The sequence below is a fragment of the Chamaea fasciata genome, unplaced genomic scaffold (assembly GCF_029207755.1).
Source record: "Chamaea fasciata isolate MVZ Bird 193981 ecotype frontalis unplaced genomic scaffold, bChaFas1.0.hap1 SCAF_4, whole genome shotgun sequence".
Classification (NCBI taxonomy): domain Eukaryota; kingdom Metazoa; phylum Chordata; class Aves; order Passeriformes; family Sylviidae; genus Chamaea; species Chamaea fasciata.
This window is the reverse complement of record NW_027094089.1, coordinates 41,025,024-41,052,443: the sequence shown is the minus strand read 5'-3', so window position 1 is coordinate 41,052,443 and position 27,420 is coordinate 41,025,024. Positions and strand designations below refer to the sequence as shown.

Sequence of the window (27,420 nt, the reverse complement as noted above, 5' to 3'; positions counted from 1 at the left end):
AATTGTTTACATTCTCCAAAACCAAAAGCTGAACATTTTCCCTTCGCAGCTAAGAGCTCTAATAGGTATAATTTAATCATACCATCCAGCCCATGACACACAGCAGAACAAATCTGACCAGGTTCAGTACAGAAATGTTTATCATGACCAGCCAGCATTCAGGCTAAGTAATACTTCAGATGAAAAATACAATTCCCTAATGGAACTATATCAAATATGAAGGAGAAAGGCATTTTAAGACAGCAAATAAATTTCACTTCTTACTCCATCAATAAGCACCTTTTCTTTCAAGCAGTGATGATCCAAGTAATTTAACAAGTTAACATAAAAGTAATGTTCTTTGAATCAAAGTTACGGCAAATATAACTGTTTTTTCATCCTCTGATATGGACAGCTATGGGAACAGTAGTGTCTTTAGGAAATGTGAGTATAGCAAAACAGAGGATGATAATAGCACAGATACTGTTACCATGAAGCCACACAACAGCTTCAACTTTATTGTTTCCATTTGCTCAATACATAAGTCAATTAAATTGATTTTACTGGAGTCAGGGAATATTAATAATTGTCATGTTAGAAGAATAGCATGGTGCAGATAACACCAATATGATGTGGCTGCACCTAGCAACTAAACACCATCTCACAACAGCTCATATTGATATATCCTCTTCTAGTTTGTTCTTGGGGTTTCATAATTTAATCCAATTTTTCGTTTTTCTTTCATACTTGAAGCAAAATACTGTGTCAATACAGTTCACTTGGAAACCATGAACTTTCAATGACTTCAAAGTCATCAACATATTTCCTAATCTCTGACATTTATCATGATGAAAGAAGTCTTCTATCAAAACATATCAATGAGAAAAGCAATTATTCAAAAAATTACTTGCAGCTTCGTAAGTCTGAGAATCACCAACCTGGATTTTTCTCTGGAGACATCACAACAGGATAAAAAAGTGCACCATTTTCCCTGTTACCAGAAAAAAATATCATTGCAAGAATGCAGAGTTAAATGTTGGCAAAATACCTTCAAAACTTATTGGCACAGCTTCCTTGGGACAGGTGAAGCACCAGATCACATGATTTGCAGTGTTCACCCTAGGAATAACAGGGGCTTACCTCAAGTTTTTCCAGTCAGGAGATAAGAGGGAAGCAAAATCCCCGCCCCTCATGAAGATCTAGACACTGTGGTATTTGATACAGCAGGGACTTCATAATACATTCAAAATTTTGCAGCAGAAAGGATTGCTGCTTTTAACAAAGGATATTTGAAAGAGCGTAAGGTTACATGTTTGTTTGTTTCCAAAGCAAGATTACTCATTCCCTAGTGTAGCTTCTACTGTGGTCAGTATGGTGCAATAAAATTACAGTGTAGCTTCTACTGTGGTCAGTATAGTGCAATAAAATTACAGACTGGTTATCAGCAGATTTCTCTCATACAAGCACTGAATCTTAAACAGAACAAACCAGATGTCTAAGAACACATGACAGAAATGCCATGGGACTTGTAAAAGACATTGTATCTAAGAAAATCTTCCCTCTTATCACAAAATCTGTAAATTGTGGCTACTGAAATTTTACCTAGATCTAATAGTGAATTTTTCTACACTCAGCAATGTACCAGCTTTAGTTTGATCAGATTATCTGAATTTTATTTGCTTCTTGTGAATGCATGTGGTCTTAGTGCACTGCTACTGTTCTCTGAAGTCCAGTGAACAGTGACACAGGTTGTATTTCCTGCTGATACACAGAAGAACTTCCCAAAATGTCAGTAAAATTTTCATGAAGTGTACATCTCAGTGAACCATTTTAACAATTGTAAAACTGAAGAAGAAAATAATAATCAATAGCTGCTTCAGTGAGGAACCACCAAAATTGTTATTACCACCCACACATGGCATCTATGATACCAGAGAGAATTATATATGCATCAGGAAGAAATCTTGCAGCATTTCAGCACCAAGACAAAATAGTCATCCTGACTAATACATGTAGATTTTTGCATGTCAATCTATCATTGAAATCACGCTTGTTAACAAATCAGTCTTTCCAACATTGTAGGTATCATCCTTGCTAAATAACCACTACATTTTTATCTAATGGGGTATTTTCATTCTACCTCTTGCAGGAGATTTAATGCATTCATGTTATCAATGATCCATAAACTTTCAGATTTCACTCCTGCTGCTGCTGAAGATTCGTTTTTAAATTAGCTCTTATGTGACAGATATCTATGCACCACTTTAAAGAGACATTTATGCAGGGCACTGTCATCAGCATATTTGGAAAATATTTTAAATATTTAACAGATTATTACTGATACAACAAAGAACATCAGAGTAATAAATGAAGAAACACAGCATTGCAACCAAAGTCTTTTTTGCATTATTAGAAAGAAACTCCAGTCTGTGCATTCCTGATATTTTCAGATGTTCTAGACCGTTTTAAAGAACTTATTACGTACCTTTAGTCTTAAAAAAACTGGAATTCTTACACACTTCTGGTTTCAGCATCTTTAGACCATAGCCCTCCTGAGGAAGTGGGAAACTGAAAGATAAAACAAACACCCAGTTCTTTGCACAGTAGAGCAGAACTTTACAAATTTAGTTTAAGAACCTGCTCTACTCATCTATTACATGGCCATGAGCAAGGCAGGTACCTTCCATGTACCAAATTTTATCCCTACTCTGATGAGTTTAAAATTGAGAATATGGGGACTACATAAACAATACCAGTAGGAATATAAATACAGGGCAAGCACTGCCCAAGGAAAGTATCAGTTACCAAACCAACACCTGAATCCCCATGGAAAAGCTTTAAAAAAGCTCTAATTAAAAAAAAGCCCCTAGACATCACTCCTTTTTTAAGAGCTCCTGAAACCAGATAATCAGAAAATTAGGGATACAAAATAACTGTTTTAACCACTAGTAACTTTGACCTAGAAAAATAATATTGTAATTACTTCAAGTTAAGAGTATGCATCTGGAACCTTTTTATCATTAAACTTTTATCTTGCTGTGTATGAATGAAAATGAAATTTAGCATAATCACACACAGATATACTGGAGGAAAGCATTAAGTTTGAGCCTCCCAAGGAAAGCTTTCCATTTGACTGTATTGTCACCTACAAATCTGTAAAAAGCATCCTATTGCAGTGCTCATGACTTCTTTCTTTCTGGCTGGATTTTTAATTAAACAAAAACTTCCAAGGAACTTCTTATGAGAGCCTATTTTTCTGGTTCTGTTTAACAATTGATTAGCATCCCTCCACTCTTAGTTTGTAACAGTACTAGCAATCAATGAAAGCAATAATGCTCAAAATAGAGTACACAGAGAAACACAAGATTTGATGGCCCTTTAAAACTTCAATTATCTCAGTAGCTAAATAATATTGCTAAAACACTCCATCTATATTAATGATTTACACTGCTGACCAGTCCTACTGTGCTTAACCACTTGCTGCACCAATTAGACAGGCAACCTAGAGTTTCTGGCTTTTCACTCATTTTTGGAACATTGCCTTCACAAGTTTTTGACAGGAAACAATAGGTAGCATTGTGCCTGTTGCTGTGTTTTTATCAGAACATTGCTTTCATTTTTAGTCACAAAGAATACCATGAAAGCAATACGGATATTCCAATTGCACAAGACACAAACACCATTTCTGGACAAGAAACATATTTTCCTTCATCATTTAATTTTTAAGAAGTGGTTACACAGAAGGCAGTACTGAAATGTATGCAGATGAAAGAACTGTGTCTACCTTTATGGTGGATTTTACCACATGAATCTCAAAATTTTAAGCAAGGTATTTGATGCCTTCACATCATGAAGCTGTGAGAGGCACATAGCAGAAGGACTTAATTTCATGCAGACAATAGATGTGTGCCTGAAATAACTAACACTTTGGCTTCATTTGCCTAGCCTCCTTCTCTCCAGCTCCTTCCCCATGCCTTGAAAGCCCAGATGAGCTCCCAGATTGCTGAACAGATGAATCAGAATGGATTTTAACTGGCAGCCTCGAGACTGCCATCTGAGATTATCAGGATTCTATATATACTAAAATACCACTTCAAACATCAAAGAAGGAATTGGCAGTTTCAACATGCAGGGTACACACAAAGTTCATGTATAATTTAATTAATTCCACTGTATATAGCAATGCCTGTTAAACAAATCAGAGTTTCAAACTGTATACAATTGCATATTTTTTTATGACCACCAAAAATGCATAAAAGTAGATTGTATAAAGATGCCTTGTTGCTTGAAGTTAAAGAGTGATAATACAGTGTGTTTTTGATGAGGAAACTAATGATTATATACAGCACTGAGTTTACTAATTACTGATAACATCCATGCCTATCTTTGTATCAGTAGAATTTCACTAAATGATAATTGCAGAACTGTCACCTGAGAAGTTTTGTACTGACATTTCTCAAAGCAGTTTGTAGTGTCATGATGACTTCAGTTACTTGACGCAACATTTGCCTTGCACCAAAATAGCCCTTAAAATGCACTTAAATGCTAAAACTGCAGGTAAGAAGTATTAGAAGAAAATGTGAAAAGTACTGTCTGCCCAAGGTCTTCTCTGGTAACAGAACCAAGGGGCCAGGAACCCCACAGGTGGTTTGAATACAGAATTTTCTTGAGTCCATTATCAGCCCTGTGCAAATTCACTAGAATTTAGGATATTTTGTTGTCTGCTTTTAGTTGTCCTTCATACAACAACTCTAAGGCAATCAAATCTGTGACTACACCATCAAAGTACAGACTGTTTCTTTCAGGAATTACTTAAAACTAAGGGAATATAACATAATGTAGCATGTCTTTTGGTTATCTTGTCAATCAGCTAGCAATACAGTGACTGAGTGCTCCATAAAATATACATGTTAAACCTCTTGGAGTAGAGAGCATAGCAAAGATGTTTACAGACAGACTGTTTTCATGATGGCTAAGTTTGTATGTAAAGCAGGCTTTGCACCTACCACCTAGAAGTGTTTCAAAACCCAGAACTCCGCTGTGGCTTTCATTTTTGGTCTCCTCTGAAGGGGAAAGAGTAAACTGTGTAGGAGTACTGTAAGCTTGGTATGGGTTAAACGTCTCTGTTTTCATCTGCTTAATATAGTATTTTATCATCCCCAAAACCAATGATTTACATATTTTTTACACTAGTTACAAAATTTCAGAAACATGAAAGCTTCTGTCAGACTTCTGAAATTGAGAAGGCACTTGACAAAAATTACTGTCTAACATTTATTATGGGAGCTTAGAGCTGAAACACACATATATTGCATTACAATTGTGTGAGTCCAAAGCTGTTATAGGAGAACTGTTACATGAAGAGCTATGAAGATACATTACAGCCCCTGGTGTCTAAACCACTGTGAAAAAAAAAAAAATTCCTTATGCCTCCTAGACCTTCACTAGAAAGCTACCCTGCGTGCTGCAGATTCTCAAAGTCTATCTTAGTAAGATTGTCTACTGCGGTTACAGAAACTGCCATAAAGAAATGAAAATTCCTTCACTAATTATAGTCCTGCTAGGAAATAGCAAGAGGCCCTCACATGATCTCACACTATCAAGCAGGGATTTGATTAACTGAGCGCTTGACCTCTGATGAGTGGTTTCGGCAGCTCTTTTTGGAATACTGGAAAATCATATAAAAGCATGCCATTCTGACTGTAAATTGGCATCTCCTTACAAAATAAGCTATTTTGATAATAAACAACACTGGCCTCAGATTCTGACAATGAAAACTACTGAAATTGCAGGTACATTAAGTGGCCTGGAATTAATCATCATACTTGAATTTGCAAAAGACATGCAGATAAACATATCCTTTTTGAAAACAGAACAAAACCCCCCAAAATCCAACACGAACTTTGAATGATCACAAGTGCTCAAATGTTTTATTTTCCTCCAGACAGAGTAAGATCAGCTATCAGAAGTATTTTGTAAAGTGAAGCTGGACCTTAGACAGTGTTGACCATGGGCAGCCTCAGAGATAGATGACTACTGGGCATTCACTTAAGCCATCTGAATCAGTGCTGTGCATCACAGACCACACATGGAACAAATTTCCCCATTTACACCTCTTCTTTTTTAATTCAGAAAAAGAAAAATGACAAGTGGTTTTTGTTCGTTTGTTTTTCCTTCTTCTTCTCTACATTTAGTTTTGCTTGTTGTCCTTGGTCACAGGTCACAGTCTGTTTTTTGTAAAAAATAGACTGAAGAAAATAAACAGAAATACATTTAAAGTGTGTTTGGAGCTAGGAAAGTTTTATTTTCCCTGATACAGTCCTCAGGTGGACTCATTTTGTCTTCATGAAAAAAGAAACACCTAAAACCCCACACATACTACATTCAGTCAGAAACTCTGCTACCTTTAATCATTATTTTTGAACAGGATTACAATGCTCTCAGTACTAGAGCTATTATGAACTCAGATAAGGTTTCAGCAGATACCCATTGCATTTCCCATTGTTCATGAAAATCAGGCTGAGATTCACGCAGCAGAAGGCTGAACTGTGCAGAGCACAGAACAGCTCTGGCCAGAGGAGAAGCAGACGCTGGGGAGCTGGGAACAGAAGGGTCAGGCAGTTCCAAGAAAGGTCAGGCAGCTTCACAAACCTCATGCACTTCATCTCAACGAAGAGATTATAAGTAAAGAACACCACACAAAGAGCAACGTAAGAGAAAAATGCTCGTATAGTGCTTTGAAATCTAACAGAGGCACATTGATTGAAAGAGACAGCAACTCAATTTCTATTTTCTATGTGCACTTGCTGTCCTAATAATTTTGGAAACATTAATCAGATTGTAAACTCTTCAACTCTAGTATAAGATGAGTATGTTCTTTTCTTTTTCTTTGAAAATGGGCAGTAACAGGAAACTATTCAGTTAGAAAGCAATGAAACGTCAGCAACTCACTACAATTGTTTTTTAGCATTTATGGTAACATACTCTTTTTTGTGTGGGCTGCAGTTAGAAACACAAACTTAGATAGGAACAAAAACTTATGTCTACTTATTCCATTTTTTACTTAGTTCACAGTAGTGCTGGAACCATAACTGTAAGACTTTTATGGCAGTTTCACTTGTCATGACTCAACATTGAGTGAGATCCAGATGGAATCTAGGTTACAAGGGACTCTTCTTTCCCATCCCAAATCCAAGCCTTCACAAACTACTGACTGCTACATTAACCTATCTTCATGCTTGTTCTGACATGCCTTCACAAGAGAACTGGCAGAAGAGTAGAGGGAAAGAGAAAGAGAAAGTACTGGTTAAAACTAAATTACAAATTTAGTACACCAACTTGCTGAATTTTTTTTAAAACTATTTTATGACTGTGTGAGATTACATGCTTCTATAATTGGAAACTCAGAAACATTTAATCTTAACCTAAATTATATATTCATTTAAATGTGGATATTCTCAATTGTTCTTTCAGTTTATGTGATGCACATTTTTGATTCCAGTGGAAAAAAGGCACTTGACATCATCATGGCAAATGTAACATAAGGAAATACAGGGAAATTAGCGATCTAAAATGGCTATTACAAAGACGCACACACCATTACACCACATAATTCAGACAATTTCACATATTATTATACCTTGCTTGATTCTTTGAGACACAGTGACCTTTCAATATGTGATTTAGGTTAGCAGACAATGGGAACTTTAATAGTAGTTACTGAGAGACACAAACAGAGGCATCTCTTACAGAGTACAGCCTCCCCACTCATCTAACATCCCACCATGCCAGTTCAGTGAACTGGTTTTTAGAGATGAAACATTTGAATTGTATCATGAAGGCAGTATTGAAGTCATATAAATGAAACCACATTCATAGTCTACTTATTTTTCCTAATTGACTTCATATCTGCTAATGTCTGATGCTTTTTAGGTCACTCTGCTGGAGAACTTAGCCAACAGCTGAAGGACAAAATTTCTTACTGCAGATGAACTGTGGAGAACTCATTCTCACTTGAGCAGGAAGATACCTACACCAACTGAAGCAGAACAAAAAAAAAACCACTGCAGGAATGCAGAGACATTAATATCTCCTTTTCTCCCTTCGCCTGTTCAAATATTATGACCAGAAAGAAAACACTGCAGTGAAACTTATCCTTTCTTTACACAGATCTTTGCTCATGCTAGAAGGAGGCTGTGTTATGTAAAAACAAAGTCATAATCTTCTAATGTGATGAATGCTGCTCTGCCCCCAAGGGTTGTGGGAGGAAACAGAAGACATAACCTCAGCAACATCTACCTCTGTTGGGGTATATTGCATTATATTAGCCTTTAAAAAAAAATATATACCAAACTATTTAAAAATGTCTGTTTATCCAACTTAAAATACTTTATTTATTATATCATATATCACATATTATTATATTTGAATCTTTCTGTTTCATAAAGCTTTTTAATTTAACAATGTAACTCCTGAGTGATGAAGAACTTTTTACAAGGAATACTGCCCAATGAACTAGAATACAAATAACCATTAGGAGTGAGCTCCTCAAAGGGGGGTGGGAATAAGCCTTAGAGGGGAGACAGCATCCAAGTTCTTCTGTCCAAAGTTGCTCACGTTTACCACTCTCTCACGCCTCTGCTCCTCCCCCTTTTTACTCATTTTAATATCCTCTGATTATGAATGCACTTGTCAACTTTTAAAGAGCTGTTAACTGTAATTATTGATGATAGCTGGAAGGTGTATTGAACTCCTCGGAAACAAACTAATTAAGAACAGTTCCACTGACTAAAAAGTACAAACTTTCCCCATGTTACTGCTCTCCTCCTTTGATTAGAAAACCCATAAATGACTGAAAAGGACATACGTCAGTGGAACCACAATTTACTTTTTGGAGGATTGCAAGCCAGCAGCAAGACTGTAATGAATGTAAGGAGAGAGACAAAGAGAAATAAAATCATACTGTCCCATGTGTATCAGTTACTCAGTTATTTCAGAAAGATGAATAACTGAATTCTTATCTCAGTGTCATGAAATCTGATGTCCAGACTTTACATTCATGTCCAGACATCACCATTTTTACACTACTAATCAAAACACTGTAAGGCACATATGGCAATTAAGGGCAGACAATCTTCTACTCTACATTAAAGAGATTATATGCACTGCTAAGAATCTTACTGCTAAAATGGTTTCAAAAGCCTCCTTATTTTCTACTGAATTTTGCAGTATCACAGAAGAGTTATCTGAGCTGCTTGGTGAACAAGTGTGACTTTGTAATCCAAGGCAAAGAAAGAATATTCAAAGAAGCAGCTACCCTGAAAGAAAAGGATGTTTTGCTGTTGCATGTCTTTAGGACCTGCCACTACACAGGTATTGTTGCAGGTGTACGACAAGAAAGGTCTCCAAAACCACTCCAGACAAAAGAGACGTGGATGGGTTTGAAACACAATATTCTGAAACAGGAAGACTGTTCTAGATGAAAGCAGATGAGAATCATTCACACTGGAACAACCACCTTCCAAACGCACTAACATTCTTGTCCATGGATTCTCGTAAAAATACTGAATTTACTGCTCTTTCTTGAGAATACTACTCCTAAAAGCCAGCAACCATGAACAGAAGGTTTCCAAGTACTAGGAGGAAAACAAAAGCCAGAACCTCTAAGCCACATCATATATATATTCAACACAGCAAACCTAACCTTACCTTCAACAGTAAGCAGGTAAAGTTACTAATTAGCATCAGCTAACTAGAACATTCTTAGGGTAAACACATTGGACTAGAAATAAAATCAACACGCCAAAATAATCAATAGTGGCTATTGAGGCCATAAAACCGATGAAAGAATTAAATACCTGAGTAATACTCCTAGAAAAGAGTCTACCACAATACTGAGAGATGTGCTCAGGCAGCCAGGGTATGGGAAGCAAAAGGAAGAACAGGACTTTCTGTTCCACTCAAGGTTAACATCTATGACCAATTCACTGTGCGAGAGAAAGCTGAAGCCAGAGTAAAAATTTTGGGTCCAGATGAAACTGTGCAGGGTAGAAATCACAAGAGTAGCTAAATGGGTTATTCTTTCATCCTCAACCAACACATACCAAAACATTTAGTAAAATTATGTTCTTTAGTAACCTTCAACCTGTTAAATCACAACAGATTTCAGTATTACCAATTTCCCCGGCTTGAATAGTTTTGCTTCTCACTTAAATAGAGGAAAGGAAAAAAAGCTTACTAGCACTCTGTTCCGTTGGTGTGAAGCAGTACTTTCAGATTTCAGACTATTTATGGGCTTGAGAAAAAAAACCCCACGTGCTGTGAATTATCAAGACCACATACCTTACAACAAATACCATATTTTTATATGGATGTATTGGTGATTGGTTTCCTAGTCTCACAGTTAGTTACTCACAGTTCGTTCTTCTTAATATACATATTTTTATGGGAGTATATATAGATTTATAGGCAGGAAAGACGTATGTTTAAAAATGGGGTTTTTGGTGTACCAGGAACATGCACAAAATTACAAAGCTGGAATCAATTCCTCTTTCTCATACCATTTCTTGAGAGAAACTAATAGAGGATACCTTTACCTATTTGACACAAACCTGCTTGATTAAAAGAAGCTGGGCAGTACAATTATTAAGTCCTACAATGAATGAAAATGACTGCTGTGAAAAAAAGTAAATAGTAAGTGGTAAAAGAAATTTCTTCAATAATTTCTATTTTATGGCCTCTTTAAGACAGAAAAATTCTTACTTGCTCTGTTTCCCATCTATTCATGACATGATTTACATGAGATACTTGCTGACAAACATAAGATTCATGTTTCTCTACTTGAACTGAAGCATGCCGGACAGTACAGCTGTGAAGAAATAAATTTGTTGACAATATGACTCAGTATTAGAACATGTCCAGTTTCTTCTCAAACTGTCAAGCTCATCTGCAGCCCCACAGGGTTCTTTAATGGCTAGAGTCTGCTCACAAAGTTAGGGAATGGAAGTACCTTCCAGTTCTGGGACAAAAAAAAACCCACAAAGAATTTAAAAAATCATCTTCTAAAATAAGGCCTCCTCTGATCAAGAAGAAAAGCTTCAGGTTGCCTAAATTCCTCCATCTCCAAAAAGTAACAACACAGAACATGTCTGAAGGAGAAAAAAAGAGCACACAAAATATAATGAAATTTCATGAAATCAAATTTTCAGGTGTTCATGTGACTGTCACTGACTAAGAGCATACTTTCTCTAGGAAAACATATAGCCACAGCTGCTAACTCAATTCTGGCCACAGGTTCAAAATGGGGAATTCACTTCCATCTTTCCCAACTGCCATGATGACAGTCCTCATGAGAATGAATCTATGTGAAAAACAGTTTGGGTCTAGTGACGGCCTTGGGGCAGTGTTAATTCCTCTCACGTGAAAAGGTTTCCTCTAAAGAATTAACATTAACCACCTTGTAAGTGATTTACAAGAGTAACATATGAAAATGGCTAATCAACATGGATTCCAAAGTTCCAAGAGCTTTTTCTGGTGCAGAAAACAACCACATAATGACAAGATGTAAATGAATGGAATTTACTTCCATCTTCCAGTTATTTTGATAGAATCATGAGAGCTTGAGACAAAAAACATTAGTTTTAATAATAAACCAGATAGACTCATAGAAGCTAAATCTATTTAAGGCAACATGAAGGACACATAGAAGGAGATATTAAAGAAGCCTATTGGTTTAATTTTCTTCAGAATTAACAGAAATATATGCTTCTTTGTAAGACCTAAATACATTTTATTTAGATAAAGATATGCAATCAGAAAAATATGATTCTCTACCATTGCCGAGAAACTAAAAAGGGACAATAGTAACAGTTATGCTCATTTCGTAACTTCTGTCTACAGCAGAAGCTTGTATATTAGCAGTATATTTAATCAGTAGATTGGTGTTAACTAGACTGCAAATCATTGGTTCTGAACTAATTGAGTTTCTATCTTCTACAGTTCTTCACTGTTGTGGTAGATCATCAAGCAGTTCAGAGTTTGGCATAGTCTTTCAGGATCATTTCCAGTTTCTGGCTCAGCATGATGTTCCCCTTCACTTTTAGTTTACCAGCAAAGAATGCCTAAAAAGAACAGAAGAGGGAAAAAAAAAAAGAAAAAAAAAAAAAAGCATGTATTCAACTGTTTAATCACAAACTCAGAGAGCTGCTAGAACAAAACAAGAAGCCAAAGAATGGTTGTTTAGCACTCAGGAGAAAGCCTTCAGTGCACAATGCCTAATGGTTATTGGTTATTAACAAAAACTCTATATTCAATTCTATACCATCCAAAACCAGATTTTTTTATCAATAGTGTGGGCAAGACCAAGTCTGTCACTCATGGGAAAAAATTAAAATAAATACAAAGCAACTTCAGATGCCTCTGTTCCATTCCTGTATACAGCAGAGGACTTCTCCAGCTGTACGACAAATGCCTTCACAGAATCTGACAGTAAAACTTCTGCAGGGCATAAAAATAAGCTCCCAGTGTCATCCCCTCACATCATGATAGATATCCATATATCATTATAAGAAAGGAAAAAATGCAATGAAAAGGCTATTTAATGAAAATTAAAGACCTAATGGAAATGTAAGCTACATACTCAAATTCATAACAATTACAAACAAACTTGCACAATGTATTACACACATAAACCAAATAAATGCAATGACTTTATACACAGTATATTACAACAAACAGGAAATGACCAAGATTTTGTTGAATTTGCAAAGTCATAAATCAATCAGTATTTTCACTTCAGTGCTGGTATATACATTTTTACTGTCCCTACTTCAAAGAGCTGTATACCCTGTTTCAATCTAGTTCATATTTTTTTAAAACTAGTTTTGCTTTGCTATGGCTTTACAGTTTGAAAGCTCTTTGAAAATTCTTTAAACACTCTTTTGCATAGTTCTGCGTTAGCTTGAAATACATTCAAATAAAGAATTAAGAGAGCCAGCAGAAACGAATTTGAATAGATGCTTTGAGCTTCTTTAGACGGAAAACTTCACAGAAACTCAAAGGAAACACTAATGCCTAAGCATAGACGATGTTCCTGAATTGCCATCACTGTTCCTTAGCATTCTGATGATTATACATCAACATCTTGGTTTTTTATGCTTTATGCCTGCGGTGTACAGACAGTCACAAACAATTTTATTCATGTGGTATGTAAGACTTATAACAAACATTCACTATGATCATTAGTCTCCAATTTACAATCAAAGTCTCCAACAACTTCTGCTTGGGATCAAAGAAAAGGAAATGTTTGATACATGATGAGCTTAATTAAAGTTTTCATCTGCTCAAGCTTTAATCTGTAAGCTGACATATTAAACTTGTGACAGCTTAATTTAGTTTTACACAAGGCATTTTTATTAGTAAAATTAGTAGTTTTAAGCAATTGCTTACTCCAAGAAGCTAGAAGTCCAGACCCAGATTATAGACCTTCCTTAAATCTTTATTTTCCTGAAAAATATCCTTGTTTGGGTGAATTTTCCATCTACGTGCATGCATTGTCTTGACACTTCTCTTTGCTGCAGTACTAGCAATAAATCAGACCACTGCAACAAATATCAACTTCCTGTAATACGACAATCAAACAGCCTGAATGATCAAACTGACAAACCTAAGCTTGCAAATTGTATATTGAGAAATACCAGGAAGCAATCAAACTCCTAAATTTGTACTGCCAGGCTTTATGGCATAGAATCACACTATAGTCTGAGTTGGAAGGGACCCAGAAAGATCCTCTAGTCCAACTCTAAAGTGAATTGCCCATACAGGTATTGAACCCACAACCTTGGTGTTATCAGGGCCCTGCTTTAGCTCTTTGTGGTTACCTTTGTTTCAAGATGATAAAGACAGCATAAATGCCCCCTGACGCTTTCTGATTAATTTGGGATAAGGTACTGATCTGTTTATATGTCTTCTGACTCTTGTCTCTACTATCAAAACATCCCAGGGTTTAGGATTTCAGAATGCAAACAGTCATGAACCACAGCTTGATTTATGGCAAATAATACATCTACATAAAAGGGAGTATGTCTGTGACACCCAGTCTTTACCTTTTGGGGGTTGATCTTTTGTTGTACCACATCCATGAAATCCTCATCTGAGAGAGTGAAGGTAGTATCAGCAGAATTTCTGGCAGGTCCTTGATACACTGCTCCAGAGCCATTCTTTAAGTCAATTGCTGAGAAGCAAGAGCAAAGACAGTTCAATTTTGATAAAGATAAAATAAAGATAAAATTTTCAGGCTTGAGAACAGTACTTTCCTTACTTATAAAGCATCCAGTCTAAACACAAACCTTGAGCTATCAGCCACTTAGAAAATTAATGAGGTTTAATTCTCCTTCATCAATGAAAGAAAATAAAAAAAATATTCCTGCATTAAAGGAGAGGGTGTTTACAGCAAGGACTTTAAAATTCTTGCAGCAATTTTCAAAAAACTATTTTCAAATGACACTGAAGATGCACAAGGTATTAACTAGTGCACTTACTGCAAAAATGTTCAACTTCGTAATAAAGCTCTATGGTTCAAAACCAGCATCCTGTAGTCAGACAAGGCAAATGTAGAGGTGTTCAAACACGCTGCTGCTTTTTCCCTAGTCTGTCCCCCAGGCAATATAATATAGCCTACTCTGCTTCATGCAAGGAATGTTTAAAGCCTTGCCAATTATCTGTATTTTCCTCGTGGAAAGACAAAAATTCCTCTAAGTGTCTGTTGCTTCAGAGTGTTCTTTCCCCACGCCAAATGACCTGCCAAAATAATCTATTACAAGGCTAATACTATCAGGTATTGTGTCATTTGTTTAGAAGAGTATTTTGACAGGATGTGCTAAGCCGAGTAATTCTCAGATTTTGCAAATTCCCGTCTTTCGTTTACAGCTTTGCCTCTTGATCCATCACCAGCCCATCCCACGCATTATTCATGTGGATATTCCTGTAAGGACATGGCATCTCTAGTCACAGAATCACGGATTTCAGTTGGTTGCTCTTTATGGACAAATTTTAAGGCCCTCGCCTAACCATGGAGCCTTATTTCTGCATAAGCTATCTTACGTGCAACTTTTTCCAAATAATTTTTTGACAGGGTAAGGGGAACTATAGACTGGGAGTAGCTTTAGTCTATTTAACTCTTTCATTTTCTGCAATCTGCTTTAAGTAATATTTATCCAGTTACAACAGAACTAAAAGGGGGCTTAAGTATACAATGTTGCTCAGTGAGAAGTGACACATCGCATTATTATTTTCCAGTTGATTTTAAGATAAATTATAATTTCTGGAACAGACTTAATGTGTATCACTAACTTCAAGCAATATGGGAAGAAATTAAGAAGGGTTACTGAGCACCAGATTAATTATCTGTACATTTGTGTTTGTGGGTAGGGGCGGTGTAACATCCTTGTGATCCAAAACAGACACTATATAGTCTGACATACCTGAGCTTTTAACATTGCTCCTATAGGTTATGCAGGCACAGACTATTAGTAGAAAAACAAAAATCAAGAAAATCATCTACTGAATCATGAAATGCAAGCTACACACACAAAGTCTGAGAGTGGATACCAGCTCTCAGAAGAAGTCAACCAAGCCTAATGGACCATGTGCTTTTAAAATACACCTCTACCCAAATGCTGCCCATGTTAGGCACCATATCAATGTAGCCAAACTGCTCCCTTTGAGACGAACAGCAAGGTCAGCAAGCCCAACAGATTAATTCAGAAAAGAGACATGGTGTCTAGGATGCCTGCAGTTCCTAACCAGCTGTTTTGAATTACTTCTTAGGAATCTCTTTTCGTAGTTCATACTGCTGGCATTAAAATTATTTCCTGTCCCTTTCCTACACTGCTCCAGAAGGGACCCAGATACCGAAAGCCTGATATACCGTCTCCCAATACATGATTGTCCTTCTTCACTAAGTACTGAAAAGAAATTTTTATATACTTTATTGATAATACTCATCTATCAGTCTCACCAGCGTCAAGTTTAGATGAAAAAAACAATTAAATAGATTTAATGACTCAGAAAAGTTCTCACAACCCCTATGTTTTATTTTTAATACAGTACATAAGTAACAGTTGTTAGATTGTTGTACACTAAGACTCACTTAATATTATTACAGTCCTTGTTCTCCCTCTCCATTTCCCGGTCAAATCACAAGGCCAACATTTACCAGTCAATATCTACAATTAATACTAACCTCTCAAAGCACAACCACGCCTTTAACATTGCATAATCATGGCACCCATAATAAATGTTTACAGAATCACAGATTTATTAAGGTTGGAAAAGACCTCCAAGATCATTGAGCACAACCTTTGACTGATCACTACCTGAACAACTAGACCACAGCACTAAATGCCACGTACAGTAGTTTCTTGAACACTTCCAGGGATGGTGACTCCACCCTTTCTATGAAGAAACATCTCCTGATGTTCAACATGAATCTCCCATGGTGCAGCTTGAGGACATTCCTTCCTGTCCTGTCACTGGCTGTAGAAGCAGCCGGAGAAGCCAACCCCCACCTGGCTACAGCCTACTTTCAGGCAGTTATACAGAGCAGTAAGGTCTCCCATGAGCCTCCTTTTCTCGAGGCTAAACACTCCCAGCTCCCTCAGCTGCTCCTCCCAGGACTTGTTCTCCAGACCCTTTCCCAGCTCCACGGCCCTTCTCTGGACACACTCCAGTTCCTCATTGTCTTTCCTGAACAAAAGGGCCCAGAAAGGGACACAGAACTCAAGCTGTAGCTGCTATAGCTGCTGCCTTCTCTCATCTGCTTCCTTCCCAGATCTCAAGAGGCTGAAGGACATTAGCAGAAGATGCTGGAGCTACAATCATTGAGTAAGGCAGCAGAGGGCTGCAGGGCCCAGATTGTTTCCAGCACTGTCAACTGCTGCACTTTTCACAACAGCACAAAGCTGTGTAAAAGTGACAAGTCAAAAAATTAAAACACATAAACAAGTATATATCCAATTAAATAAGAGAAAGAGGCCTACCAAGTGGCCAAAGGAACCAGAAACACTGCTTGAAAAGGCCTGGGAGGGCCTTACAAAGAGAGGCCTAAAAAAAGATAGATCATTAATTAATTAACATTGAGTCACGGCTTAAATCAAAAAACCCAGCCAAAATAATATTCCTCCTCACATACCAGTTGTTTCAGTGATAACTTGTCAAGAATTTTGGCCATACACTGAAATAGTATGCTATATTTAGTATGTAGCATTTACAAAAATGATTTAAAATTCTTGTACACAGAAGATCAACCAATAGGCTGAATTTAAATGTACAGTAAAGAAGTGCAATTCTACTGAGTAACATTAAAATCTGAAGTACTTTTGAAAATCAGTCAAAATAGTGACACAGAAATAAATGCAAGCTATAGCAAAGGCCACATCGTACTGTCATATTCAGGTTTTAAAGTAAAAAATTAATCTGTCAAAGGTTAAAATTTCTAACTGTGTACAGAAGCTTACATTACATCAACAACTGAAAAAGCCAAGCATTCAAGTAAGCAAATGGCATTGTTAATGTTACATATTCTGAACTGTCATTGTTCATCTGCATTAGAAAAGTCTTGCTGATGACCATACTGAGACCTGGTAAAGATCACAAAGTCAGCAATCTTTTGGATTATTGAGAATATCCTAACTGCAAGAAAGCCATCTTCTTTTGAATGTAAACTCACAAACTACCATCTCCTTCTGCACTTACCATGGAAAATGAACTATACCAGCATGTGGTAGAAGAGACAGCACAAGATCATGCTCCTGAATACTGAATAATAATATAACATATACAAACACGTGAAAAGAATTAAGTTGGCAACTGCTTATAAATCTCAAGTACTTGCCTCTGGAAGGTCTTTTGCTTTGTGTTTGTTTGGGTATATGCTTTTTAATGGCAGGAAAGTGTTTTCAAATCTTCCCCAAATAAAAATTTAATCATGCAGATACAAATTTATCTTGCCATTAAAATGTACCATTGGAGTTAAACAGACATAGTAGGATCTTGATCCATGTAAGGACAAACAGTGAAGGTTGACACTACAGCTGTTTTAACTCCTAAAATTCTGCTAATGAGTTTTCATAACTATTTTCATATTAACAAAACGAAAGTTTAATATTTAGCCATCTCTACCAGTTTAACTATTTTAATGTTAACCAACTCCTGTTTTCTTCATGCAGTAAGTATTTGAAATCTAAAGGCACACAAAAATATCTAGAAAACACAAACGATTACAGAAATACCATAACACTGAAAGTTCTTTCAAAAAAAGTGATATACAAACGAAGTACTAGCATACGAACACTCCCAAAATGAAAAGTAAACAATATTTTCTACAGACACCCTGCTGGGTCACCTGGATACTTACAATCAGCCTTACATATTTGCTACACCACAGAGACTACAGTAATTCATAAGCTTTAAGGAACTGATCACACTGTAAAAGTATTTACAGTAACTTTTCCAACATTCTGGAAATGTTTCATTTCAACTCTTAATCGCAGTCAGCAGCGGGAAATGTTTCAAATTCTAGATTAGCTCCTCCAGCCTCGATCCCACAGGGAGCTTTAAGTTTTTTTTCCAAATTCATATAATACGACAGAAAATTTTCACTGCAACAGAAGCAGAGGGAACAGGACAAACAAAAGCTATGTCTATTTAATCCCTTTTAGCTAGAGACATGAACAGGAAGAAAGCAGTACCTTCCTCCTACTGCTTCAGCAGGAGAAGCAGGAGAGGACAAAAGGCTGGCTATTGATTTATTTGAAGCAGGAGCACTCTCTTGATCTGAATACAATAGCAAAAACATTCACCTGTTCCCATCTAATAAAATGTGGTCTCATGAAGCAGGTAAGGGCACTGCTCAGGCCTAAGTCTCTTTTAAATATGCTTGTTCTGCATTCAGCAATTTGCAGTTTCAGAACTTCCTGAGTGAGAAATTTTATTCATATCTTGAAACACCCCTCAGCAGATTTCTCCTCCATTGACTTGTCCCTCTGTTCTCTGGACATACATAACATTGAATTTAGATGATCAATAAAGCAGTTCCAAAGTACAAGTCAAAGATCAATCAACCTGAAATAGTTTTCTAGTTGCTATTATAAACATGGCCATCACTTATATCAAATTTAGTTACACATGAAACAAGACAGGACTGCTACTCTGTGGAGTATGGAGTGATTGCCCAACAAACACAAGTTTCCACTTTAGGTATTCAGGAGTTTAACCGATATGCCTCTAATTATCATCTAAAATGCTAAGCAAGAACACAAGCAAAACCTCCTAAGTCTTCTCTCAAAAGTTCTAAGCATGTTCATAATTTTAATTACTTCATGCAAAAATGGAAAACTGCAGACAGTAGAAATGATTAAGAGCAGTAATGAATTTCAAGACAGAACGTCTGAGTTGGATAATTCAGTATTTCCCTTGTCTCATTTTGAAGTGTAGGCAATCAGTTTATATAATCTACACAGGTATATTCAGAATACTTATTAACTTCTATCCAAATGGACATCACTCTTTATACCTCAAAAACTACTTAAAAAGCAAGGCAAGTAAAACACAACTATCTTGACCAACCTATGTATAACATTTTTCCTGAAACTTAACAGCAGTCTTGATACTCAGAATCTCTGCTGGTTAACATTAGGAAAAGTTTAAGTGAAATTATAGGCTTCTAAATTGCTCAACAATAGTTAAAAAAAGCCACAGTGTATGGAACAAAACATAACGCAGGCCTGATCTGTGAGTCTCTTCTCTCAGCCTGTCAAAGGGCAGCCCAAAACTCTTTTGATTACATCCAACCACTGAGACCAATCAAAAAGAAGAAGTCTAAGCAAAGACTTTCCATTCCTCCACAAAAAGGCCTGTAAGTTACAACCTCAGTAAGCTTTTTCACTTTGGAAAGACTTTACACTCCACCAGTTCGGCACCAATAGAGCAGGAGACATGTCAACTAAAAAAATAAAAAAAAATCCCAAAGATAAAAAAGTCTATCCAATAAATAAAATTAGATTAGGGGTTGTTTTCAAAAATACATATCTTTATAAAGAGACCAAAGGAGAATTTAAGAAGAAAAGGTTTTTGAGGAAGTAGTTTTGCCTCCATCAGACCACTTCACATTATTCTATTATTCATTTAATCAGGAAAAAGTTCTGTTATGACCCATTGCTATTACAGGCTTTAGTTTCTCGCCATCAACCAGTCCCATGCTTAAACGATGGGAAATTATGATTATGCCTCCATTAAACCTTGATCTCAGGAAGTTTAAATGGAAACAAATTGGGCTAGATTTTCACTGAAGTGACAAGAACAATGCAGTAGAAATAATTACTTATTTGTTTTAGACCATTTAGCATGTACATCACCAGCAGACTTATTACGGTAACACTCCTACTGGGCTAATTTAGCATGCTTTCCTAAGTGCAGTGGCAATCCAATCTGGAAAATGTAAACAGAAATGCACTGAAGTTCTACAGAACAATGTAGCCTATGCCTACATCTAAATAGGCAAGTTACAGGACTATGTTCCTAGAAAGGTTAGTATTTGCAAACATCATCTGACCTCCTTTTCGTTTGTGCACCCAGAATGCATTCAGACCTGTAGGTCCCACTACATGTCCATCTACTACATTACGCTTAGTTCCAAGCTATCAAGTTTAACTAGAATGATTACAATTAATCCCACTACATAACAAAAATGCATCAGGATATTATATAAACATTACAACTTACTCCACTGCATTGCTGTTTTTCCATCTTTAGTGATGTCCCACTGGAATACAGCATTTACTTTCTTTACCAATTCATTTCCCATCTCTTTTACACGACGACCAATTTCTTCAAACACAAGGTTACTCTGCAGCCCTTCAGTCTTAAAAAAAGAGAGTATGAAGAATTTTAAATTGAAACTTTGTTAAAAGGTACGGAATGTGTGTTACTTTCCAGCACACATTGCTTCAACTATCTATAGCAAAATTATTAAATGCAACTGAGATGTCTTCTACCACAAAATAATCACCTCTAGCAACCATCAACACTAAGTACATTCAAGCAGAAAATGCTTAATTTCAAAATTTTATTTAAAATTATTTCAAATCTTGCTTTTATAGTTTTTGTCATTTATCATTATAATTTAGGCCATTTTTTTTAGTGCCTCTAAGAGTTTCTAAACTGGCCTTTTTTCCCTTCGGAGGATTAACCACTGCCACGTTTTCCACAGAAAACGTAATGTTAGTCTTCAGAACAGAAAAAAAAAAGTTTTCTTAACAGTACATTACTTTAACTTGAAATGAAAGATGTTCCAAACATACTGCACTATGAACACAATCAAAACTCCAGTACAGACAAAATTTAAGAGTGGGATTAGCTACATATACATTTCCAACTTTTCGAAACACATTATTTTCCAAGCCTTTCACTGTCTTTCTTTTAACAAATATTTGTACTAGATAAAACGCTCCACTTCAGGAAGCTACTTCAGTGACATTTTTCATCTGACTGGAACTGGAGCAAAGACGGTCTCAGAGCATTAGCTGTTCACTGTACCTAACCGTACAGCAGAACAAAAGACTCCTCAGGCTGCTATTTCGTCACCTCTTTGGTTAAGCCTAACATTTTCCATTATATAAAAGGGTTCCCAATGGCACTTAAATTTGCCAATCTTCACTCAGTCAGGCTGGTTTCCCCTGGTGGGTGTCTGACCCTGTCAATAAATTTCTGCTAAAGCACCTTAATTTCTCAGAGTAACCTTAAAAAACCCCACCTGTTTTTTTCTGGGTTTTTGTTTAGTTTTTTTTTAAGAAAATGTGAGGAGTTCAGAAAAGCTCTAATGTTTGAACTTCATTCAACAATTCAAAATGTGTCAGAAGATTAAACATAAGCAGCAAAAAGAAACAGGTTCCTGGATAAATCATAGAGTCATAGGATGGCCTGAATTGGAATGAACCCTAAAGATAATCTAATTCTAACCCCCTGTTGGGGGGCAGGGACACTGCTCACTAGACCATGGTACTCCAAGCCCCATCCAGCCTGGCCTTCAACATTTCCAGGGATGAGGCAGCCACAGCTTGCTGGTTTCTCTGGGAAACCTGTTCCAGTGCCTCACCAACCTCACAATAAACATTTTGTTGCTAAGATCTAATCTAAACCTATTCTCTTTTAGTTTGAATCAATTTTCCCCTTATCCTGTCACTACACGCTCTAGTAAAAAGTTCCTCTTCAGGTAATAAAAGGCCACAATTAAGTCACCCTGAAGTTTTCTCTTTTCCAGGCTGAACAAACCCAATTTTCTTAGCCTTTTCCATGCGAGGGATGCTCAATTCCCCTAATTTGCTTGATGTCCTTCATCTGGACTCACTCCAGCAAGTCAACGCCCTTCCTATGCTGGGGATCCCAAAGCTGGATGCAGGGTTCCAGGTGGGGTCTCACCAAAGCAGCGCAGAGGGGCAGAATCCCCTCCCTCCCCTGCTGGCCACACTGCTTTGGATGGAGCCCAAGTATCATGCAATATTCCCCATTCTGTGATCACAAGCTTTATATGAATGCCACTATCTCAGTACTTCATAAATTTCAAAGCATTTAAGTTTCATTGTTTGCACACAGGAATCAATGGAGAAAAAAGATAACATTTTATTAAGGCAACACATTATGCATTGCCTTAAATGACTTTCAGACCACATTAGGAGCCCAGGTCATCCTCACTATCACATGTACAGTTCTGTGTTTTGTGGCAAGTATGGTACACAAGGCTTAAGGCATGCATGCATGCATGAAGGGGATTCTTTAAAATAAACACAGCATAAAGAGCATATTATGTGCTAGACCTAACCACATGTACAAACAGCTTTCAGACCCTTATTTCAAAATGATTCAATGATGAAATTTCTTTTCTGCGAGTACCTTATCTCATTTTCACTTATGCTAATGCCTTCCTGCCATTCTTTCTGTGTTTCTGAAAAAACTGGGAGAGATCACACACTTTCACATCCTACAGAGTTTGATCTTCAACATCTACATATAATAAAATAATAATAAAATAATAAAATCATTGCTCTACAGATACACATCCAAATTACATTAAACATTTTCTACTTTGAGCTATGCAAGTGCTCAAAACATGTGGCCCTCACTGGTACACGCCCTGTTTTGTAACATAGAGCACAATGCTTATCCTATGTGTTTAATTAGCGTCAAACATCAGCCATCCTGTGTACCTCAAAAAACCTAAAATTTTCCTCTCAAACAGAACAATTAATATCTGCATCTTAAACAATGTGAATGTTAATATCTCTGCACTTGTAACTCCTCTGAATACTTCAAATAAGATTGGGAAGAGACCTAAGTATTTCTCCTGTGTTTTTCTCAATAATAAATAAAGCCTAACTATGCTTCTCTGCAACTTAAGACTTCCATCACTTCCACCTACCATCAGAAGCTTTCGAGCAGAAGGCTTTTCCAAGGCTGGTGCTATATCCACATAGCCCCCTGCAATGGCAACTTCTCCAGTCTCTTTGACCTGTAGTAGGGGAAAAATACATTAAAGAGTTGATTTATTTGCAGAAAGTCACAAAAGAAGGGCATCTAAGGAGTATTACTGATGTTTTAAAATCAGAGATGAAAAGAGAAAACATAAAAGCTACAGAGTGAAAAAAAAACCTCATGAATGTGCTGTAGTCTTAAGCTATGTTTTTCAAATAGCTCTTCAAGCAAAGTAATTATTTTCATCTGGAGAAATTGTACCAAAATATATAGCTGGTATTCTGTTCATAAAACAGTTGAAATACCTTATCTACCTCCAGTGTTAAAAGTTGCTGTCAATATTTCTTCATAAATAGTTCTTAGAAAGACATTGTTCTAAAATGTTTTTCCTTGATGTAGATATTCCATTGTCAAGACTCCATTTAGACAATTTCAATATGCCTCATTCTGCAACTTGCACTAGAAACCTCTTTTTAAGCATTGCAAACAAGAAAGATTACAAAAAGAATGATGGAGAATACTTCAATTCCCCTCCGGTTTAATTTTTTGAAATAGTTAATTCAGATAAGAAAATGGGTTTCAATTTGGCATTTTCTCTTTGAGGGACGTGGCAAACCATACTGACTTACAGCAGCTAACAGAAGATGGCAAATCGATTCAGTGACAATGCATATAGAGAGTTGTATGATAAATAGCCAAGCTGGAGAAACATCAAGTATCACAGTCTAGTTTATTGTACTACATTAACTATTACTCAAGTCATGCCTAACAGTTTGTCACCTGCTGCCACTGCACTTCAGACAATGGTGAAAATGGATTCAAACCACCCTCTCCAAGTTGTATATCCACTTGTAGTTTGATTTAACCAGAGTTTATTTCAGCACAAAGATGGCTTCAACTCATACAAATCCAACATGCAATAAGAAACAAAATTCTGCATAACTCGTAACTGTTTAAGATGGTTTACTAAAATCGTGCTAAATGTTGTAATTTCTATCCCAAATCAGTCACTCCAAAGTTGTGGAAGAAAAAAACCCTAGCAAAATTCAGCAAACCTCTACATATTTGCAATTACTAAACCAATCATAATTACAAATTTTGCTTTTAAACACAAGGACAACTCACCACATGTACAAATTTTGAAGGACTTGGAAGCGTATTATGAACTCTTTTAAATAAAATGGTATATGGAAACCATAAAAAGTAAATATATGAATTCTAGAAATTCTGTCAGAACTGGGTGATAGTACCTTTTAAACATAGCTAAATAGTAATCTCCAAAGCTCACATGAGACACCAAACTACCTTATTTACTTCTAGTAATTAGTAATTAGAAATGGAAAGTTTGTACACAGTAGTTACTGTAGTACTACACATTGTAAACATTCTTAAATTCTGTTGCTGCTAATGCTCATCAGATCTGCAAACAAAATTTGCCTCCTTTAGTCAATGTATATGCCAGAAAGCTGTATAAATATAGCAAGGCTCCGTTCCTATTATGGCTCTCCTTGTTTGATTTTGCCTGCCCAATCCCCCCTGCAGCTGCAACTATACCTGCTGCCCTACTCACTAATCAAGAGCTGGCTACATTGTTACTGAAATGAGACTGCAAAACTTTGACCAGCAGAGCAATGCAACTTGCACTGCATAAGCCAAAGCAAATACTGACAAACACCAGCATCAAATCATTGGTTAAGAAAGTGAAAATGCCATATGATGCTACGGAAGTGATGAACACTTACTTTTGGCCCTTCACCTGGAGTTTTACCTTAGTTCTCACTAAGTACCCTCTGACATGGAGACAAGGATTACAGGATAGCAATATAAAATGCTAATAGCAAGACCAAAGAAAAGAGAATAATGCAAACATAAAAGAGTAAACTCTGTTTTATTGCAGTTACTATGTTCAGCTGCTATGAAATTTCCATTTTTAGAAAGTTGTTCTGCATAGCTGCAGCTTAAGTTTAACCCAATCTGAGTGAAATCTACAGCACACTTACATGAATAAACTGTTAAGAGCTGATTAAGATAAATAAATGTTAAAAAAACCCGAAGATGAATACACAAAGTTATAAGTAAGTCCAGAAAGAAGTACAGACTATGTTGACCTGAGGATGACTGCTTTTGTATCTTCTCCAGGGGACAAATACAAAAAATGCAACACAATTAAAAGAGCTCTCATTTAATATGAGGGTATTAAGTCCTATGATGATAATAGTACTTCTATTAGAATCTAGTGACACCATAAAGTAAGTAAGACTATTTCATTCTATTTATTTCATTTCTTTACAAAGCCTTTGCCAACAGTGTGCTGCTTAAGGAGTTATCTCTTCTTGCTCCCCCTCATATCACTGGTCTTTTAACCAATACATCTTTCTCTGAAGCCCACAATGAAGAGATTGCTCTGACCTTGGTCTGAAAATGGATTCTATTTCCTTCCTTCCACATTTCTGTTTGCAAAGTTTGTCCCGGATAGACTGGGCTTGCAAAGCGAACCTAAAAGCAAAAAAATATTAAGGAAAATGGTGGGGTTGCAAAAAGATTTGTCTGTCACATGTAAATGCAAAGATTAAATACATTGGCTCTACTGAAATGATAAGAGAAAAATTAAAGTCAACTATCAATGTAGAAAACCTAAATATTTAAGTAAATATACAAGACAGAGGCATTAAAATGCATGCAGCTGTAAGTAAAAGCAATTCTAGCGGTTAAGACATCGTGAAAGACCTTCCCCATACTGAAGATTTCTTTTGGAACTAAAACCAGAAAAATCAAGAAAATTTACTGCAAAGAATGAACACACAGACCTTGATTGCCTTGAATCTGTTCACATCATTATTTGCAAAATGCTTCAAAACGTTCCTAGCAGCAAACCCAAAGGTGCATAGTCCATGAAGTATAGGCTTCTCAAATCCTATTTAAAGAGGTAACATTTTAGCATTTTTAATATTAGGACCTTGAATGCATCCTCTATTAATATCTGTACTTTATTCATAGTATTTTCCTCCATTAGTGTTCTTAATCCTTTTTATTTTTAACCTAATTTATCTCCATGAAAAAGTGCCTGTTACTATTTATTATTTCCTCTACTTTTGGGCAAAGGAAAGCTCTTGGTGACAGTTTGGACTCTTACCACTGTACTCTGTGAGAGTCAGAAGTAGAATTAGTCTGTCTGTAGAGGTGAAAAAAAGAAAAATAAGGAGATCATCTGTTTTAGTACACATGCATAGGCACACCAGACACGCTATTAAATGGATGTACATTTAAGGGTAAGAGATGTTGTAATCTTTAAAAAGTGGCAACACTAAGATAATTTGATATTTCCTGTTTTGAATTCCTAGTTATGGTTGACAAAAGTCTTCCAACACAATGTCTGCTTTAGGATTAATTTACCTTTATTAAGGGGGGGGGGTGTGGAAATGGGACAGAAAGGGGAAGGAAAGGGGAGGGCAGAGCAGAGAAGGGAAAGGGAGAAAAGGAGAGGGAGAGGGAGAGGGAGAGGGAGAGGGAGAGGGAGAGGGAGAGGGAGAGGGAGAGGGAGAGGGAGAGGGAGAGGGAGAGGGAGAGGGAGAGGGAGAGGGAGAGGGAGAGGGAGAGGGAGAGGGAGAGGGAGAGGGAGAGGGAGAGGGAGAGGGAGAGGGAGAGGGAGAGGGAGAGGGAGAGGGAGAGGGAGAGGGAGAGGGAGAGGTGTTTTCCTGTTTTTCTTATATTGACATTTTTGTCAAGTTTCCTCATCCTCCTATGCTTTGAAGCAGGAGCTCAATCTTGGCAGAAGATAAGCTTTATATTGGTTTACATCTTATTTACATCTTTTCCCAGTACCGTCAAAATCTGTCCAAATAAACCTTTGACAACTAGCCTCAGATTTCCTTAAGTACAACAGTTAAGTTGTAAGGATGCTGCTTGTATTTACTGGTT

The 27,420-nt window shown here is 36.7% G+C and overlaps 1 protein-coding gene across 2 annotated transcripts in view; it reads right to left on the bottom strand.

The window, feature by feature from the left end:
* Positions 1-11,692: 11,692 nt before the first annotated feature.
* HSD17B4 (hydroxysteroid 17-beta dehydrogenase 4) overlaps positions 11,693-27,420 on the bottom strand; it is a 59,636-nt gene continuing 43,908 nt past the window's right edge. For both annotated transcript variants that reach the window (XM_066181369.1, XM_066181370.1), the window contains exons 19-24: positions 26,310-26,416; positions 25,912-25,998; positions 23,450-23,539; positions 20,758-20,896; positions 14,082-14,209; positions 11,693-12,098 (exon numbers count right to left, since the gene is read on the bottom strand). In XM_066181369.1, coding sequence (XP_066037466.1) covers positions 12,009-12,098; positions 14,082-14,209; positions 20,758-20,896; positions 23,450-23,539; positions 25,912-25,998; positions 26,310-26,416 — 641 coding nt within the window. In that variant the 3' untranslated portion in view covers positions 11,693-12,008. The remainder of the gene's footprint in view (positions 12,099-14,081; positions 14,210-20,757; positions 20,897-23,449; positions 23,540-25,911; positions 25,999-26,309; positions 26,417-27,420) is intronic.